General features: G+C 41.6%; 1 protein-coding gene across 2 annotated transcripts in view; it reads right to left on the reverse strand.

The window, feature by feature from the left end:
- Positions 1 to 15849, reverse strand: part of PTCHD4 (patched domain containing 4) — an 87930-nt gene extending 72081 nt beyond the window's left edge. Inside the window, exon 1 of one of the 2 annotated variants that reach the window (XM_074864690.1) lies at positions 15424 to 15849. In XM_074864690.1, the coding sequence (XP_074720791.1) occupies positions 15424 to 15849 (426 nt within the window). Of the gene's footprint in view, positions 1 to 15249 lie in introns of both variants that reach the window. The other variant, XM_074864689.1, reaches the window with a different exon arrangement.
- Between the last annotated feature and the right edge of the window lie 234 nt (positions 15850 to 16083).

The following is a 16083-nucleotide window of genomic DNA, read 5'->3' on the forward strand; positions in this document are numbered from 1 at the left end:
AATTGGATTTGCCTGGTTTTATTACTCCATCTAAAGGAAATGTTAAAAAATAAACAGCAGAGAATGAAAAGAAGTGAGGAGTAAAGCAGATCCACAGGAATCATTTAAGCTCTTACAATCTGAAGTTTCAATAATGACACAGAAAAAGGTGCTTTTTTCTTTTTAAATTATGTTTTATGTTGGCAAACATCTCTTTAATTTTCTCTTCTTACTGCTCTTCCTGGTTTCTCTGGGGACCAGCAGCCAGAGTACTGAAACACTGCAATAATGTTTTATCAAAGGCAAGAAGAAAAGAAATAACTGAGAATCAGATCCAAGCGTGATGGAGCAAGATTTTGGGACTAGTGTGGTTTTGAGGTTAACTTCCAGCTAAGCAGTTTGCAGGCTTAAATAAGCCCAGCCTTCGAATGCAAGGCATTGCTGTGCTTTTACCCAAGTCCTGTCAGGATCTCCCACTTTTGCAGTGCTCAATAAGATATAACAAGCCATTGTGCAAAGCAGATACAGTTAAGGACACTTAACACTTCAAGTTGAAAATTCCTCCTTTTTAAGAGATAATTTTCCCTCTTTTTTTTTTTTTTTAAATCTCAAATTTGGCTTTGTGAAGCAATTTCTCTACCCTGAAGCATCCCCCCCTTCGCTTCAGCACACACAGATTTTTAATGAGTTTGGCCATTTGTTAGCTAGAGAGAGCCAAAACAATGTCTAGTTTCAGATGTTTTTCCTTTTTTTTTTTTTTTTTTTCCATAACACTGGACTGGAATCTGGACAGGTGGAGAGGGAATCAGGCATTTAGGTAGGCCTGTATATATGCATTAAAATATAACTGAAGCTGGGGTTCTGCACCTGCGTATGATATAATTGACTCCCACACAAGATGCTTTTGAATTCAGTATGTTCAAAGAGATTTTTCACCCCCACATATGAACATCATCAGGAAGTTTTTATATGTGTAAAATCTGTCTCAAGATCACCCTTTAACATGCACCCTTCATGATAAAATCTTATGTTCTTAATAGCCCAGACATGAAGGTGTTGTCATGTGTGATTCTTTAATATGTTTTCTTTAATTCTTGTTCCAGTCAAAAAAGTAGAGCTCATTGCATCATCTCCACTTTGGGCTTCTCATTGCCTCCCATCACTGGAGAGCTCTCCCACTGGAAATTTGCTGACATTACAAGGGCCAGGTTTTCTTTATTTTTTAGTCATTCTCTGTGGGAGAGAATGTCTCATGAATGTCTCAGACAGCACAGAGCAGATTTGCAATGATAAGCAAGTATTAAACAACTTGAAAATTTTGCATCAGCCTGAAAACTTCCTCTAGATATTGCCGGAGTTGCTAACAACTGCCACTGAACAAGGTCCTTGTGCTGGGAGCAATTCATTTTGATACAGCCTTTGTGCTGTGGAGGCCAGGGAGGACCCACACAAGGTACAGCAGATGCTGAGGTCTCAGTTCAGACCATAATCACTGGTCACCAGTGAGGTTCTGGCATGGCCCAGGACCCCGCTGTGCAAGGTGTTGTGTAAATGCACAGCTAGAGAAGTGCCCATGCTCCAAAGATCTTCCCATCTGATGCTGGAGTTTCCTTAGTCGCTGTATTTCACAGTGCAAACTGAGAATGCTGCCAGAGGAGGGGTCCCTTCCCTCTCCTTCCTGAGCCTGCACCTCCTCCCTGCCAAACTCAGGAGCAGCAGTTCATGTGGCATGTGGTGAAATGGATTGGAGAAATAATCCAGGTTTATGCAAACTCAATGGGAAGGAAAAAAGAAAAAAAAAAAAATAAGAAAGACTTAATCCCCTCCTTGCTGCCAGCTGGCAGAGGTTTCTTTAATTCCTGTGCTCAAACCCCATAGTCTGGTGGTGTCAGTTGTGCAACACCTGAATAGCTTCATCCTCAAGGTGGCTGTATTTCACGGCTGAGTATTTGTCCTTTCGTGCAAGTACACAGTAGCTATTAACTTCAAGCAGAGTTTCTGATTTGGATGTGCCTCTTCAGCCAGAACAAGACACAAACCAGGAAGTCAGAATTTAGGCTCTGAGGTCCTGACTCAGGCTGCCTGATCAAACTTGCCAGGTTAGAAATGCCAGGACCACCAGGCTGCCTGCTCAAGGAGAAGAGAAAAACTGGGTACCTCTGGAGGGCAATTTTGATCTTAAATGGACTGAATCTCATTCTTAGGGTTTTCAGTCCTCCTAAAGCCTACAATGTCTCCAACACTAATTTAAGTACCTTCATTAAATGCTTAAAGTTAGGTTATATGTGTTCCTAGATTTATATGCTAATGTAGTGACATTGTTAAGAATGAGTTCAGATATCAAGATGAATATTTAGTTACTGTGTATAATCACTTCTGAAGAAATATAGTATTTTCATTGTAAATAATAATAATAATAACAGCAACCACCTTTTCATCTGACACATTTCCCTGCCAAGACATCAAAACTTTTTTCCCCAAATAGGCATTTTACAGTTACTTTAATGTAATACCGGTTTTAAAAAAAGGCTTTTCAAAGTCCCCTGGAGTACAAAGTGATTTTTCAATTTATATTAGTATAATCTATTTGGAAAGGTTTGGGTTCTGGCAGAACAGGAAGGGTTGGACTTTTAATTTTAAAACAAAAGTGCTGCAGACGGAGGGACCTTGTGGTATCTAGGTACCTTTGCATTTGAAACAAATAAATATTTAGGGAAAAATTCTGATAAAGTAAGCCAAAGAGTAATCAGATAGTAAAACACTTCCAGATGATAGAACTTCAGCATTTGTATTCTGAGTACCCTGCAAAATCTCAGTCTCCCCACTGCAATAAACTGCTAATATCTGGCAATCTATTTTGCAGGAGGATGGCATTTAATTCCAGTTCCTTCAGTGGAAGCTAATTCCTTATTCAAATTAATGTATTTTAGATCTTTTGCAATTGTCTAATAACAATAATTTCCAAAGAGGGTCTTTCAAAACCCTGTCAGAGATTTGGTGTGAGACAAAGCTGCAATGGACTTGAGAAGAAGTCTTGATTTTCCCCATTAAATTATTCTGGGAAGTTTTCTCTCATGTCAGTGCAAACGCAGATTACTCCCTAGGTCATTCAGAAACACTTCACCTGACATAAGTCTTTTCTATAAAGATCTCCAGATTTAGCATAATCCCATGTTTATGGAAATTTCATGGAACTTTTTTTTTTTTTTTTTTGTGATTTGAAATAAGTGTATGGTGGGATTCAGCTCACCTAATTTTAACCATCTGAAAGGTAAATGCATAATATAACCATTCTTTCTCTGGTCCATCATACCTCTGAAGGGTGAGTTCATCCCCTTCCAATGTAGTTGTTTAGAAAAAGTGAAATGCATTACTTCTGGAGGTTCACGCTTCTCTCCTATGATTGTACATCGGGCTCAGTTTAGATTAGATGATGAACATAAAAGGGCTCAGATTTGAAGAAATATATCCCATGTTTGGGATGAGTATTCCCATTGAGACTCTGTATGAGCATCCACAAACTGCTACATCATGGACACTCAGTGGGAGGGCAGGGTCACAGCCTGATTCTGCAGACCAGACCAGATACTATCCACTGCAGAAAATGCCCTGACATCACAGACATTTGTCAGGAAGAGGAGAAGAAATGGCCTGACTCCACAATCCATTTCACAAACATCACCAAACTGTTCCTAGAGACTTGGTCTGCAATCACACTCAAGTTGGACAAAAAATAGTAGAAATGATCCAGCTGAATATTTTGTGACTATCCTGTTTAACTGAGTTTTAAGATTGTCTGCTGCAAGCATTTTCCCCTGGCACAACCAGAATATAATTAATGAATGACAAAATACAACAGGGATAAAATGGAGCCAATTTGTGACATTAGGGGTATAAGGATATTTGAATTTGAAGTGCTAGGGAACAATCAGATGATGCACAACATGGCAAAACAACTTCAAGCTTGGCCCATCCAAAATCCACACAGTCAGCACGAAACTCCAGAAGAAGACCGATTTCATTCTAGAAAGATAACAAAAGGACCAAGGCAAAGCAACAATCTATCAAGACTTCACTGATTATTTAACACATCACCTACAGTCCCCAAAGCACTGTTCAAACTCAACATACGGAGCTGTCTTTGTCCTGCAGAACTTGATCTTCAGGAAGGTGAAGGATGAAGAACAACACCAAGTAGTGAAACATCCATACTTGTAAAGCAGTGTCAGAGTCAGAAGTAAAACTAAGTGCCCTTTCTGTGGGGATTGCAAAATCCCAACTTTAACATCAACTTTGACATTGGTCATATCATTTAAGCACTGCATCTTCAGTTTGACATTTGCAAAACTCAGCTAACAGAAATCTGTTCCAAGGGGGGACCCTAGATTGCCCTTTGGGGACCAGAATGCAACCAAAACTCTACAGAAAATGGTTTTATTTTCTGTTCGGGTTTCTAACTGCTCTGGTTCTGTCTGTGTAAATTCTCTGACTCAGCTGCTGCTGACATGTCCTCCTTGTTGAATATTATCTGTGAATTTCACTCCTGTGCTATTCAATTCCACTTCCCGATAATTAATAGAGATGTTAGATGAGACCAGACCTAACACAAATTCTCCAGATACCCTGCAAGATACCTTCCATAAACTTGTTACATTATCATTTATCATGATTCTTCGTTTACAATCTTTCAGCCAGTTTCCAACCCGCATGACTGATTTCACATCCAGGCCAATCTGAATTAATTTTTCTATTAGGATTTCCTTATAATCCTGCACAGGCCAGGGAATGGGCTAGACTGACCTTATAAACCTTTTATGTCTTTAACCTCTTGATGCTACACGGAAGAGGCATGAGATTGCTCATAAAACTCCAACAGCTCTCTGACTGAATTTCTCCAGCAGCACCACAGCACTCCTTTATGATGGGAAAATCAATGGAAGGGAGAGAGTGATCTGAGTCGCAGCAGAATATGAATTCTTGAATACATGGCCCTGCACCAAAATCACCATCCCACACCCCAAACTGCTCCTTCAAAAAACAGCATCTGAAATGTTGTCTTTTCTGTCCATTGTATCCTCACTGAAGAGGCTCTAGACCCAGTTCAAATGGTTTAAGGGTGCACTTGAGTTTCTTTGAGTTTCATTTTGGGCTATTCTCTATCCTGGTTACCTTTTATTTAGCTGCTCTAAAGGAAGTGAAAAAATGTCCTACTCTGCCTTATTTTTCCTTGTCATTTTTGCTACTTCAAAGAGCAGTTGGGTTTTCCACAAGAAAAGCATCAGAATCATTCTTAAAGGAGCTTTGTTCAGATCTGTTAAGTGGTGACAAATGACCTGATTTAACTTTCATTTTAAGGTGAATATTCTGATGAAAAGACCACCGAATATATGCAATTACAGTATTTATAATACAAATTTCCCTTCAAGGATGTCCTCCTTTTTCTCTCACCTCCAAAATCTTATACTAGAGGCAAAAAGGTGGTAAAAGTTGTATACAAGCTTTATTCTTTTAGGAGAAAAAAGATATCTTTTCTTTAAAGTTAAATTCTTCTCAAAAGCAAGACATCAAATACTTTATGAGAGCAGAGGAGCTCTTAAGCTTGTCAAGCTTGTGAAATTTATTTTAAGGTATATATATAAAGCCTAAGACTTGTGTTAATCTTGAGACCTGGGGAAAGAAAGGATTGGAGAGAAATTTGTAAATATTCAGAAATATTCCTGTTTCTTTGCTGGTGTCTCAACTTTCTATGCAATTTACAATGATAAGTCTGTTATGCATCAAATGGATGACCAGTGTTTTTTATGTGCAGGTGGAAAATCAGTTACAGACAGGAAAATTAGTTAACAAAGAAACACCACTGGTAGAGCATTTATTAACACACCTGAAGAGAAGTGGGTTTGTCATCTGGATCCCAAAGTTTATGTGGTGGAATCTCTTTTGGAGGATGTTTTGTACTTATCTGTGAATAAAACTTCACTCAGTAGGGCAGGAGTCAAAACATGAGCAAACTGAAGCGCAGATTTAAGAAGGAAAATGCATGTGAATATTTCAATGTTGCATTCGCTCAGCACTGAATTTGTTAATGTATTTTGTTAATGAATCAAAACCTTCTCTAAGAAACCATCCTGGAAAATGGTTTGGAAAAGAGTGATTTATATTTAAGTCACAGGTCCTGTCAAACAAGAGATTGTGTTGCATAATGAAGTACTGCTAACAGCATCTTTTTTCTTAATGAACTGCAAATTGGTTTACAAAATAAACCTGCTTGGAAAACTGGAAATGAGGATCATTTGGCTCATCAATACAGTACCTTGGTCTCCAGTGAAAAATGGCATTAACAAGAGCCAGAGCACCCTGTTGGGGGATACATTCATGTCCACAGGGACTGGTCTGTGTCCTCAGCCATGCAGGGGTCCTGCCAGGCAGAGCTTGTGAGGTGACTTCATTTCTCTACAGTTTTCAAATGAGAACAACCTCTCCTTCCCCAAAGTTTGAACATGAGCAAACATTTCCTTTTAAAGTAACTTTTTTTTCTTCTTTATTTTCTAATCTAAAGTATAATGTGAGAGCAAAGTACTTTGGAAAGAATTTTGAAAGAATACTTTGAAAGAACCATTTCAACACAAAAAATTGAATCATTTCGTTAGGGGCATGTCAAAACAAAACTATGGGAAAATGCCCTTCTCTTTTCTTCCTCCAAGACAAAATTTAGTGCAAAGTAGACATTGTTTCACAGATGGTTTTGATTTCAAGAGTACTGTAACTTCGATAGAAAAAGATTCAGCTGAAATTTTAAGAGCCAGCCTTACATGAAGCACAGGTAATGCATGATTGAGCACAGGTAATACATGATTTAGCACAGAAGCAGCAAAACATTCCATGGCCACTTCTGAATTGTAGCACCCTTTACAAAGTTGTTTACACACGTGCAAAAATACACCATGTATGTGGTAAGAATAACACCTCCTCATCAGACTGACAACACTTGTGTCAGGCTGGTGGAAACCATTATGCAATGTGTAAGAAAAGCAAGACCCTGTCTTACACAAGGGCAACTTTTCTGTCTTGCTTAGGTACCTAACTTGAGTAAGTCCTATTGGTCCTATAAGTGATGTTTATGTTCCCTAGACATTGCAGAAGGATACATGTTAGGTGTTTGGCTTCCCACTGGCTGCACAAGGAAATAAATCGTGTCAGACTGGCCTGTTAGGAGCTTGATCTTTAATCCCAAATTGCATACCCTAGGTAGGAGGGCTGCATTACATTTAAAGTTTCTGTGATATGCATTGCATTCAAAGGCATGGGACAGGTAGGCAGGACTGCCCTTCACCTTCCCTGATGCCCTCAGAGCAGACAAGCAGGCTTTAGGGCTTGTGCAATTGGTATTTTTAAAGAAAAATTATTCTGGGAGATGCCAAAACATTTGCCATCGTATGTATTCGGGAAACATTATACACCTGTGGTACCAACTGACTTCTTCCATCTTAGTTATAAGTCATTATCAGACCAAAATCTCTCTGCAATATTAACGATAGTGACATGCCAGCCTCACAACCCATGATCTCCCCAGCAGCTCCCTGGCTGCGGTACCAGTTTGCTAGCAAAAGTGGACTGGAGGAGGGCACATTTGGTGCCAAAACACAAAACCAGGGAGAAAAGCTGATCTGGCTGACTCACGGCTGTGGGAGGGCTGTCCAACATCTCACAGAGCTGCTCCTGGGCATGCAGAACTGGCATTGTGCAGGAATTAACCACCAACGTGTGAGCGGGGTTAAGAAGAAAAAAAAGTTTCAGCAAAATTTCTGTGCCATACCAGAGATGTCCACCAACAAATTATTCCCAGTTTTCCCTTGGTCCACCAACAAATTATTCCCAGTTTCCCCTTGAGCTAGTTCCACAGTAATTCTTTTTAGCTGGAAATCCTCTCGCTGCCACCAGATCACACTTGGCAGTGTGATCTCCACGCACTTTTCCCAAAGCTCCTGCTCCCAAATGGCCTAACCAGTGTAAAAGTGAATCCAGGGCTAGGGCAATGCCATGTGCCACTGCATGTGATCATCTCCGCAATTCTGCAATGCTCAGGAGCTCTGTCACTGCTCTCACCCTTTGTAGGATTCTTCACAGCCCCGTTACCATGAACTTCCTTTACTATCTATTCTCCGCATGAGCATCTTGCACCTTGGTAGGTAGGAAAACAGAGAACAGGACCAATAGAGTGAGAAACAGACGTATAAAAGAATTTGTAGCTTTCCCTTTCTGCCTCCTGTTGTCTTTCCCTCTCTTTTCCATCACACATAGCACCTGCTTTCCCACGTTGTTGAAGACTTTGTTTCATCTGTATTTAAAACTGCTGTTCAGCTCAAGTCCCAGCCACAGACAGCATGTCTCATTGTTTGCACTAGGAGTGTGTAATGGATGTGGGGTCTGCATAAAATAAAAGCTTTCTGTAGTAATGCAAGATCATGATTTTAATAACTCAATTCACTCCTCTTGGAAAACAAGTCAGCAGGTTTTTTCACCATGGATTCTGCAATAACAACTGTGCAGAGCTCTGCATGAGGGTCTTTTATCTCTTAATGGCTGAAAAGGTTTAATACAGGTTTTGTTCTTAGATTACTGCTTTTAAAATGTCTAGTACAACCTTACCTACATCATTGTTTACTGACTAAGAAAGATATGTATGTAATATGCTTACCCACATATACGTAAAGGACATTAAATAATTTAAGAACTTTTGTGACATAGTTATTAATCTAATTTTCTCCTTACAAAGGTCCTCCCACTTCTACCACAGAACATATATTTAATCAGTTAATGTTGGTTTAAGGATCTCCCCTCCTCTCTGTAAAAGGTTCTTTCTCTGGCTGGGAAGATGACACAACTGCTTTACTAAGGCTTGTCAATTCTCTCACCTTGCTAGCATGGCAGTATTTGAATTTGTTTTAATTCTTGTTACAGATACCAAGAATAATCATGCATTGTAAATCCAGAGGAAGAAGTTCAGAGCCCTGCAACACCTCACACAGCCAGTACAGCAAGGGGTTCCAAAGACAATTTAGAAAGGCATAGGGATGGCTGAGATTAGAAGATGTTAGGTCAGCGTAGAAATACTGCCAAGCGTTAACCAAATATTTAGTAAAGGAAATAAATTTTTTTTCTGTCCACAGAGAAGGAGCTATTGTAGGAAGATGGCAAAGTGCTACTGGACTTCCTGCCTTTGGCAAAGGGTTGACATCCATCTCAGATCCACAGTGATGAGCAGTCGTTACTAACTGAAGGGGTTTGCAATTGCATCTTCCTTTTCTCTCTACCCAAACAACCTTCCAATTGCTTCTTTATTATTATTCATATCATGGCAAGGTCTCCAGAAGGCCTGGCACTGCATAAAAGGCCTTGTGCCCCAGCAACTGCTGACAAAACTAAAAAGTGGAATAGCTGGGAAGGAAAGGCATGAAGCAGCTGACCAAGGTCATCTGAGATGTCAATGGAGAATATTTTCTTCGCTGTCTTTGACATGGCCACTGCTCTCACCTGCTAGATGGGAAGGAATGAGCCCCACAAACAAGGAACCGATTGTCTGCAGCTCTGATGGGGTGAATATGGAATGCACCCCAGAGACCGATGAGGAAAGTTAAGTTCATAACTGAAGAACAGCAATGCAAAAAGACCACCCTAAACCCCATCCCTGCTTTGATAGGTTTCTGCTGTTTTTCTGCTGTTTGTTTATGTTGAGATAACTTGTCCTAGTACAGATTAACCTGGTTTCATATCACTGCTGTAGTCAGGGCTCAGAGCCTGACCTTCGTTTTAGGCAGGATGGTTGTCTTAACACTTGGTCTATCAGAGCTAAGAAGAGACCTTTCCTAATGTACTAAGCAGAGGAAGGAGTGGAGGATTTTCCTAAAAATGCAAGGAAACACTTCATTTCTTGCCGATGTGGAGCAGGCAGGCTGTCTGATCATGTCCTCAATAGCTGATAGTTACAGGGACATCTCCCAGCAAGGACACAGCTAACCTGTCACAAACACCAGCTCCACCGGCCCTTCCAGGCAAGAAGGGTGAGAAGCCCTTGCTGGTCCTGCCAGACAGTATGGAAACATGGCTGGAAGAGCAAGAGGGTCTTTTTGTTTTAGTTTGGTTTTTTTTTTTCCTAAATGTTTCCCAGCCTGTGAGCCAGAAGAGGCTACTTGCCTTGAAACATTTTCCACTTGCTTTCATGCTACTGAGCAGCTAGTCCACACAGCCTGCCCAATCCTGTCTTGATCTGAGAGGCTGAGATGAAAACTATCTCCAGCCTCCAGCTTTTCTCTTCTGATCTTTTTATTATTTTGACTTAGCAACTTTTGCCAGCCACAAAGTACTTCACAGGATCCTGAGCCACAGGCTTGGATTGGGATGGGTGGTATCACAAATGGGTACAGAGCCACATTGCCTCCAAGTAAGCATCTGGTCCTTGGAGTCAGAGTAATCTTAGACTTGAACCAACTTTACTGAAGGAATAATCAGTTTGTGGATATTATTGATACACAGATGCTTACTCTGATGTAGGTGGGCTCTAGTTTTATATCCTCTCTCTTCCATGGCCAGTGCCTCAGGGTCATCTAAGGAGGAATTAATCTTAGAGCAGTGGGAAAGACTTCACAAAAGCAACTAGAGAAAGATTCATTTAAAAGTACAGCTCTTAGTGTAAAAAAAAATTGAGAATCTGGCCAGTAGCAAATCTGCAATTACAGGTTTCAAGATACTAAGTGAATGCAAGTAACTTTTCTACTTAAGCAATAAAGGATTCAATATCCAGCTGATGTGTTTATCACAAATGTGGTAATAGAGTTGTCTGTTTTATTGGCTGCTCTTTAGCCTAGTGTTCATAAATGACTGATACTTAATTAATTGAAGGTGGTATTACAAAAAACAATCTGCTCACAAAAGCTCCTTTGAACCAGGAGTTGTCATACTCGTTCTGATCTCAGAGATGTGAGTTCTAAGTTATTATCTTTTCTCAGACAAACTAGCAAATAAACATGAAAAGAAACACTAAAGGTGAAATACCTGAAAAAAAATGCTTTCATGCCTTTTTTTTTTCTTTCCTTTAGGTAAGGACTGTGTTCAGAAATAATTTTCATTCTTTGTAGTGAATTCTTTTATTCTTTTTTCCTGATAAAGACAGCAAATTTGCTGGGGTTATTGGCAAATGAGGGTCAAAATCCTACTTCCTTCCTCATATCTGATAGTACACAAGAAGTAATCCCCATGTAATCAATAATTCTGTCTATACCAATAAATTAAATGTGCCTCAGACCATACTCTGGTTCTGAGGGCAGGGGTACAACATATCCAAGAAGATATACAGTGTTATCCCCAGAACAGAGTAGATATACTAACCAGGAATGGACCTTTTCTCATGCTATCTCTGAAGTCATGCCCAGGCACTGTCTGGAAGTCTTAATTGACAAAAATGATGCTGGGATTTGTCAGAACTTGCATGTTAACAGTTTGATGACTGATAGTCTGTTCTCAGTGTAGACTTGCCCAGTCTACATGGTTAGGGCACAATCCAGACCCCAAGCACAGGAACACAGGGTTTTTGTCCTGGGCTGGGGAAAGCATGAACAACCTTGCTCCAGGACATATCTCAAAAGTCTTCATCAAGACTTCATACATCCAGCTTTATTTTCCTGTTCCGCCACAGTCTATCTGCATGACCTTGGGCAAGTCACTCTTCTGGCTGGGCTGCAGACTGCAGCGTAGCATAGCAATAACTGTGAACAGGCTAGGCAGTGTCCCCAAAGCAATGGGAACAGGCATTTTCCTATAGCCCAGTTCACCCAGCCTTTCAGAAGAGTAAACTAGCCTACAATGACCCCTGTGTTGCCAACACAGATTTTGAACCCATCTCGGGCATTTAACACTGCAGTCTGAACTCTGAATGTAAGTGCCATCTCTCTGCTCCTCCTCTGGCAAGCGGAGAGACCAAGACTTCCCAACTTAGAGAGGGGCAGTGAAGATAGATGTATTCAGGGCTATAAGCTCTTCTAACACTACACCAAGTAATGATTAAACAATCATTACACTTTACAGCCAGATTTTCTTAGGACAAGCAAGCAGTTTCATTAGATTTTGCAGCCCAATACCAGCTGTTTCAAAACCAGAGCAATTTGTTGAAACTTGCTCATAGGGCTCCCACAAAGTTCCTGTGAAAGACCTGTCAAGAGGTCACCCACAGCCAGCCTTCAGCCAGCCTCACCTCAGAGAATTGAACCAATTTTGCCTGCAGCAGGAGATGAGAAGAGGGACAAAGTGAGAGCTGCTCATAAGGCTTGAGGGAAAGAAAAAACTACAAGATGTTTTTGCAGCTCCCAGATGGAGCAGGAGAGAGTTTTGAACAGCTCAACATTGTCATTGTGGCTCCCAAACCAGTGCAGGTTGACACTTGACCCATGTCAGCTGCAGACTAAACACATCTGGGACACCTTCATGGTTTGTAAACTTACTGTATTGTTCTTAGAAGAATCTTATTCAATCTGAGGCCATTATTAAAAGAACAAGACAGAGCAAAATCTACCAGTATTAACTGAACAATATGCCCTTTAAGAAAGTGAAGCAACACAGAAGATCCTGGCAGGTCCTTACGGTGCACGAAAGTTTAGCTGAGAAAGCTCTCAAGGACATGTACCGGTGAGTGTGATGAACACTGGTCCACACTGAATAAGGGCAGGCAAATCTGGCCTTCTTGTGGCCACAACCACTCCATCATGTCATAACTCAAGCATAAAGAAATAAAAAACCTCATAGCTACAGCCACAGGGGTTGTTCCCCTTTGCTGAACATCCAGAGACCTTAGTGGTCTCTGAGGTATTTCTGGTTAAACACATATAGATACCCCAAAACAAGCAGTGCAGACCTTGGTTTCTACAGCCTTTGCTCAGAAGTGCAGAGAGAAGGAGGTCAGTAAATATGCTGGGAGCCTGGATTAAACCAAGATTTCAGCCATGGCTTGAAGGAGCACAAGAGGCATTTGCCCACAATGTCCTAAGCCATGGTAGATGGGACAAGAGAGATGACAAAGATGATCTAATGAATTAATCTATACAAAGTAGTAATTCATTCCCAGCAGCTGGAGCCAAAGAGACCAGAGGAGGTGAGTCTCTGAGGACATGCCATAGCTGACGGCCAGTCCAGGTTCAGGGCTGACTGTTGTTCCACAACAGAGTCCTTACCGTACCAGAAGAAGAAAAACCATGGCAAAGTATATTTCTCTTGCTCAGTAACACCAGGGACTCTATCCACAGAAATGGGTTGTAATTGTTAGTTTTTCTCTACTGTCACAGATTTTGGCAGCTTTACCTCCCTTCACTGAGAATTGGGTAGAAAGCTGCCTGCTCTGTCCAACTTTAAACCTGGATATTTAAGTGCATTTATTCCTTCATCCAGAAGATAGTAAACAACAACTACTTGGGGGACTGGGGGTGCTGGGCTGGTATTTGGCACTGCTCAGTCAGACATCAGTGCTTTGGGAAAACCTTTCTCTGTGTGAATTATCTACCAATCACTTTTATTCCAATAAATCCAGTCCACTTTATTTTTTCCTTTCCTTCTATCTTTGAAAAATGAGGAGCTGTACGTACTCTCCTAGTAAAAAAACACATTGTAGGTGACCCCATCCTAGTTTTCCCAAGATCAGTTAGGGTTTCTCCATACAAGAAAATTAATCTGGATTGAGAGAGTAAAATGACTATTTCTATATAAAGCTGGTTTATAATGATGTTAGCCTAGATTATCAGTGTTCTCTACTTTACTAGCTTAATCTTGACTTTAAAAATAAGCAAAATGGAAAGAAAACAATTCTGCAACAGCAGGATTGTCTTCACAGCAAACTAAAAGATAATTTTTTTTCACCAGATATTTAATCCAGAATAACTCATGTTTCTGAGCACTCCTTATGCTCAGGACTTTCCAGCAGCAGCAAGGACACCTTTTCATTTCCACACACTCAACTCAAACAGCCACAACTCTTCACGAAACAATCACTGTAACATCTGGACCAATGAGACCACATCCCAACTGTCTCACCTGGCCCTTTTACTGAAGCAAAAAGGCCAATAAAATCAATCCATGTCTCTGTTTCAGTTTTGGGGGCAGGGACTGGCTTTACTTTTCTTCCTGGTAAATGAACTGTAAGAAGTAAATGATAACTTCAGGATCTGGCCAGTACTTGCAAGAGGACTACATCCCTCATCCCTGAGGATCTCTTTGAAAAAAAAAGGGGGACAGGTAACCCCAAAGTGCCTCTCTGGTTTGCAAGAAGGACCATATCCTCTTCTCTATGACTTGAGCCATGCGTAACTAGTGTGCTAGGGACTTTGTTACACTCTGTTAAATAAAACCTGCCTCTGGCACAATGCCTGGGGGAGCATGCAAATATACTGTAATTCACAGAAACTTTCAGCAGCCACCTGCAAACTTTGGATCTTATTTACTCATGACAGGTTAGTCCTGGTGAACTGGATTACTCCAGACAACAGGGAACACAGATGGGTGCTTGTGTGCCAGGGTAATATTCCTGAGATCATTTGTGATGAATTGTTTATTCTTTTTATTGGAAGGACTGAAACTTCTTTCACCTTTTACCTTGTTTCGCCTTTGCTGGAAGCCTCTAGCTGACGGGATCCGTCCCAAAACTCCAGCCCATCCATCAGCGGCAGAGTTAATTATTTTCACACCGAGAGAAAAAATTCCACCTCCCTTCCCCTTTTTTGCATGCAGGTAGAGAAAAAGAAAGCAGGACACCTGAAATCGTTTCTGGCCCAAACCTTCTGCTGCTCTTACGGCACTCGCAGAGGCAGGGAGATACAGGAGCTCACTGTGCATTTGAGGAAAGCCTTTTCTGGCCATATTAAAGATAAATTATCCCACCACAGCAGTGGGGGTGGAAAAGGTGATAGTGAAAACTCATTTCTCAACACCCCCCCTCCCCGACCTCCTGTCCCTTTTCCCCCAATGTATTAACCCTTCAAGGCATTGCAAGGTCTCACGGTCCCGAGGCTGTTCTCCACTCCCTGCTTCTCCTGTTCGTTACCGTACAATCCCCCCACCCTCCCTTCTCGTACAGAACAATAGCAAGGCACCGGTTTCAGCTGCGTCCCGAGGAAAGCCCAGATCACACACATTTAGATGTAGAGAGATAGATATGATTATATTTCTCTTTGCTGTTTAGGACAAGAAATGAAGTGCTGCCTCTTTAATTGGCAAAAGCATGCAGTAAGAGCATACCTTTAATTTAGTGTTGGGATAGCTCACTTGCACCCTGGCTGTTGTCTTATTGGAGAGGGCAGCCTGCCTCAGATCCTCTAGCACTGAAATAATATCATCCAGCACGCATTTCTTATCCTGATTTCTCAACACACACAGATGGGAAAAAGTATAATTATAGCCTTTGTAGTTCACCTTCATTTCCAGCACGGCTCGGTGGATCTGCAGGATCACATCAGCCTGATGCAAAATATTGCCTCCGGGTTTGGAGAGGAGAATCACCCTGCCATACCTCCCCGGGGTGTGCAAGTCCGAATACAGCTGGCTTTTGGATTGATCGAGGGAGAAAAGGCTGCTGGCTAAGCTCCTCTCGATCTTGGCCAGGCTGTGGCTGGGGGCTACCAGGCTCTCCAGGTCAGTGTCAGGCTGGAAGCGGTTGAGCAGGCTGAAGCCGAAGATGATGGTCAGGACTGCGGGCACAGTGAGGAAAAACACCGGATGCCTGCTCACGAATAAGCCCAGCTTGTAGAAAAACGACTGGAGCCCTCTGTGTATCACCTGCCGCAGCATCCTCCACCAGATCCAGCCTGCAGATGCTCCTGGCCGTCTTAGAAAGCACATGTGACATGTGTAGCTCCTTACCCCTTCCTGCCAGTTTCCCTTTCTCTCTCCCTCTCTCTCTACTACTCCTTTAAAAGACTGCAGCAAGTTGCAGCAAGACAGCCAAATATTGATCAATGGGGTGTGTGTGCGCGCGTGTGTGTGTGTGTGTGTATGTGTGTGTCGGGGGTGGAAGGGACCGGGCAGAGGAGGGGGTGGGGGGGGGGGTCCTTGCTTTTTTCCTTCCTCTTTCTC

This window comes from Strix uralensis, chromosome 3 (assembly GCF_047716275.1).
Source record: "Strix uralensis isolate ZFMK-TIS-50842 chromosome 3, bStrUra1, whole genome shotgun sequence".
Classification (NCBI taxonomy): Eukaryota; Metazoa; Chordata; class Aves; order Strigiformes; family Strigidae; genus Strix; species Strix uralensis.